The sequence below is a fragment of the Rhipicephalus microplus genome, chromosome 5, assembly GCF_043290135.1.
Source record: "Rhipicephalus microplus isolate Deutch F79 chromosome 5, USDA_Rmic, whole genome shotgun sequence".
In the NCBI taxonomy this organism is placed as follows: domain Eukaryota; kingdom Metazoa; phylum Arthropoda; class Arachnida; order Ixodida; family Ixodidae; genus Rhipicephalus; species Rhipicephalus microplus.
Window position 1 is genome coordinate 78,094,987 of NC_134704.1, and position 2,855 is coordinate 78,097,841.

Below are 2,855 nucleotides of genomic sequence, written 5' to 3' on the forward strand. Positions count from 1 at the left end.
CACGAACTTGAAAATTGTTGTGCACGACAAGATTCCGTAATACTCCTTCTACCCCTTTTTTTCTACTTTTCTCTCGTTCCCAAGTGCAATGAAATGACGAGCGAAAAAAAGATGCAGGATCAGGTCGAACGTTGGAGCAGTACGCAACGCTGCCGTGGCGGCATCTGCCGCAGGGCTTTGAAGTTTCTGTCGTGACGGCGGGTCAACCTGTACACCTTCGGGCTCCCCGCCGGAGGGGGCAGAGGGACGGATATAGCATCCATAAAAAGGCTGTCCTTTGCGACGACAGCAGCTCGGCGGGCTGGGTCCCATCCGAGCACGACGAGCCTGCCTTCGGCGAGAGCCACAGTGGGAGGTCGTTAATGCCGGCACGTCGGACGCGGCGAAGGGCACCACCTGTGATCGTCGCTGCGTCACTTGCTGCTTGGAAATCGCATACGGACGCCGCTGGATTTGTTCTCACATCGTTTCGCTAGCGTCGGCTCACCGAAGGAACGCACTCACCGTTCACATCGTGCGTCTAGACAGCGGAGTGTTATCGCATGATCACTGCGGAAAGGTGAGGCCTCATTGCGTAAGCTCCAGCAGTGTTTCTCGAGCTCATCGAAGAGGACATCAGTCGCGTGCTGCCTTTCGCGCAATCTTCCCGGTGCTTGTGTGTTGCTAAGGAAAACGCGTGCCCACTTCCTACGCTATCTCTTTGTCTTTCGGCGTTGGTTCATATATTGCGCGAGCGCTGTGACTCGCGCAGCTGTTGTACCGAGGCGCAGCTGCGTTCCCCACGTGACAAGCGTGGGAGATAACTAATGTGCAAAGAAAAATACCTTGTGTGGATCCGTGCAACGCTGCAATAATCGACTGACCGCTGGCACTTTTCCCAAGGTGAGAGAGTGCATGGTGAGAGCGAGAGTGCCGGAGGCGCGCGCCGCGTCGGCATGGGTATGTAACGCGGCTACATGACACGCGTTCTTGCTTTGTTCCTTCCGAAAGGAAACAGGAGAGTCATTTCATATACTGAAAGACGCTTGGGAAGCGAAGCCATCATGTCGACTTCGATCTCCTCCGCTCCGAAGCAGCCGCTCGGCCCGCCCGAGAACCTGCGCTACGTGTTCGTGATCAGCCGACACGGCCAGCGAACTCCCATCATGCGCTGCCAGAACCTGCCCAAGAACGAACCTGTTGACTACGGCCAACTCACCGCGGCGGGTCGAGAACAGACCTTCAAGCTGGGCCAGTTCCTGCGGCACCGCTACGAGGCGTTTCTGCGGGACTGTGACTCGCCCGGCCAAGTACTGGCCACCCACGTATCTCTCGACCGATGCCGGGACAGCATGCGAGAGACGGTGCGCGGTCTGGGAGTTCCCGGGGTCCCGATCAGCACCGACCCGGCGCGGTACGACGTGCCCTTTCAAGCCAGTGTCAACGCCAACATGGGCAAGGCACTCAAGGGACCCGGTCGAGGCAAGTTCGAGACGCTGGGAGACCTGGTCTACTTCGTCGCTGAGAAGACGGGAGCGCCGTGGCGGAACAACGCCGACAAGTTCCTCGTTATGGACAGCTTCGTGACTTACGTGCTCAACGGTAACCCCGTTCCGGACTGGGCCATGCCCATGTGGGAGGACTTGCTGTGGGCCGACCGGACGGTTTTCGCGCAGTTACTCGTGGGTTACGAGAGACCGTTCGCGGCCTCCGTTCTGGGACGCGTGCTGGACACCCTCGCGGAGAAGTTCGAGAAACGCGTCGAAAGTCCCGACAGGATGCACATCTTCTCCATGTCCGACACGAGCCTGTTTTCGGTGCTCAAGCTCCTGAACGAGTCGCACGATGTCCGACCGTGCTTCTGTGCCAGCATCATGATTGAGGTGTACAAGGATGGTCAAGAGGTACGCGTCCGAGTGTTGTACCGCACCCAGGATGAACCTTGTCTAGTCCCCATGAACAAGTTAGGTAACCCGTGTGAATTGAGCAAATTTCTAGAATTCTTGCGCGTCATTATAAGCACGTCTTAACTGCCACTTCAGAAAGGACTGGCGTGTAACCAGTCTGTGCGTCAGTCTTTAGACAGCGCTGCTGCAGCTGCACTGTGCACGGTGTTCGCAACAAAAAAAAAACATTGGGTTATTTTGAACACCTTTTACCTCGGCCTTTTATGTATATTAACGGGGTCGTACTTAAACTCAAGTGCCTGCAAAATGCGTTGTATTTGTTGCTAGCATAAGCATGTCAAGCCAGTCGCTGTAGGTGGCTCGCACATGAACAACTAAGTTATCACGCACCGAGGAATGTAGATCAGTAATTTTACAGCGAAAGCATTTATGAGATCGGTACACGGGTCACGCACGGTGTCGTAGTTGTCCGACGCCGCCACCGGCGTCCGCAACCAGTATCTCATTAAATAAAAAACGCCTATGATACAATGGGATTGAAACCCGGATCCGCTGCGTGCCAGCCCAGTATTCTATACCACTGAGTCAAGCCAGTGCTTGGAACTCGTTTCTAAACTGGCCATAGGCAGGCTTGATGTCGGTAAAGGAATCGCGTGAATATGAGTATTAAAGCGTTTTGGAACATCAAAGGAACAGCCAAGCGTCACATAATGCGTATTGCGTAACGAGTGCGTCGTCCAATGCTCCAGCCCATTGGAAAAATTGTTCTTGACCATGGTGCACATACCCACATCAGTCGTAATTTTTCATTGTCGTCAGTCACTGCATAAAAAAATTGCACAAAAAGAAGAGGTATGTAGTGGATACCACGCTTTTCAAAACAATGGCGAAGGATAGCATAGTGAATGCTGGCCTTCTACGCAAAAATTATGATTATTTATGGCGTAGTGGGTACCCAGCAGTGTGCTT

The 2,855-nt window shown here is 54.0% G+C and overlaps 1 protein-coding gene across 1 annotated transcript; it reads left to right on the plus strand.

Annotated features, from left to right (window-relative positions):
• Positions 1 to 241: 241 nt before the first annotated feature.
• LOC119174378 (testicular acid phosphatase homolog) lies at positions 242 to 2,575 on the plus strand. The gene has a single exon (XM_037425252.2). The coding sequence runs from the start codon at positions 957 to 959 to the stop codon at positions 2,007 to 2,009; it is 1,053 nt and encodes a 350-aa protein (XP_037281149.2). The 5' UTR covers positions 242 to 956; the 3' UTR covers positions 2,010 to 2,575.
• The last annotated feature ends 280 nt before the right edge of the window (positions 2,576 to 2,855 follow it).

Bases quoted from the DNA above. Each gene is read 5' to 3' on its own strand.
- LOC119174378 (XM_037425252.2), top strand. From the start codon at position 957: ATGACACGCGTTCTTGCTTTGTTCCTTCCGAAAGGAAACAGGAGAGTC.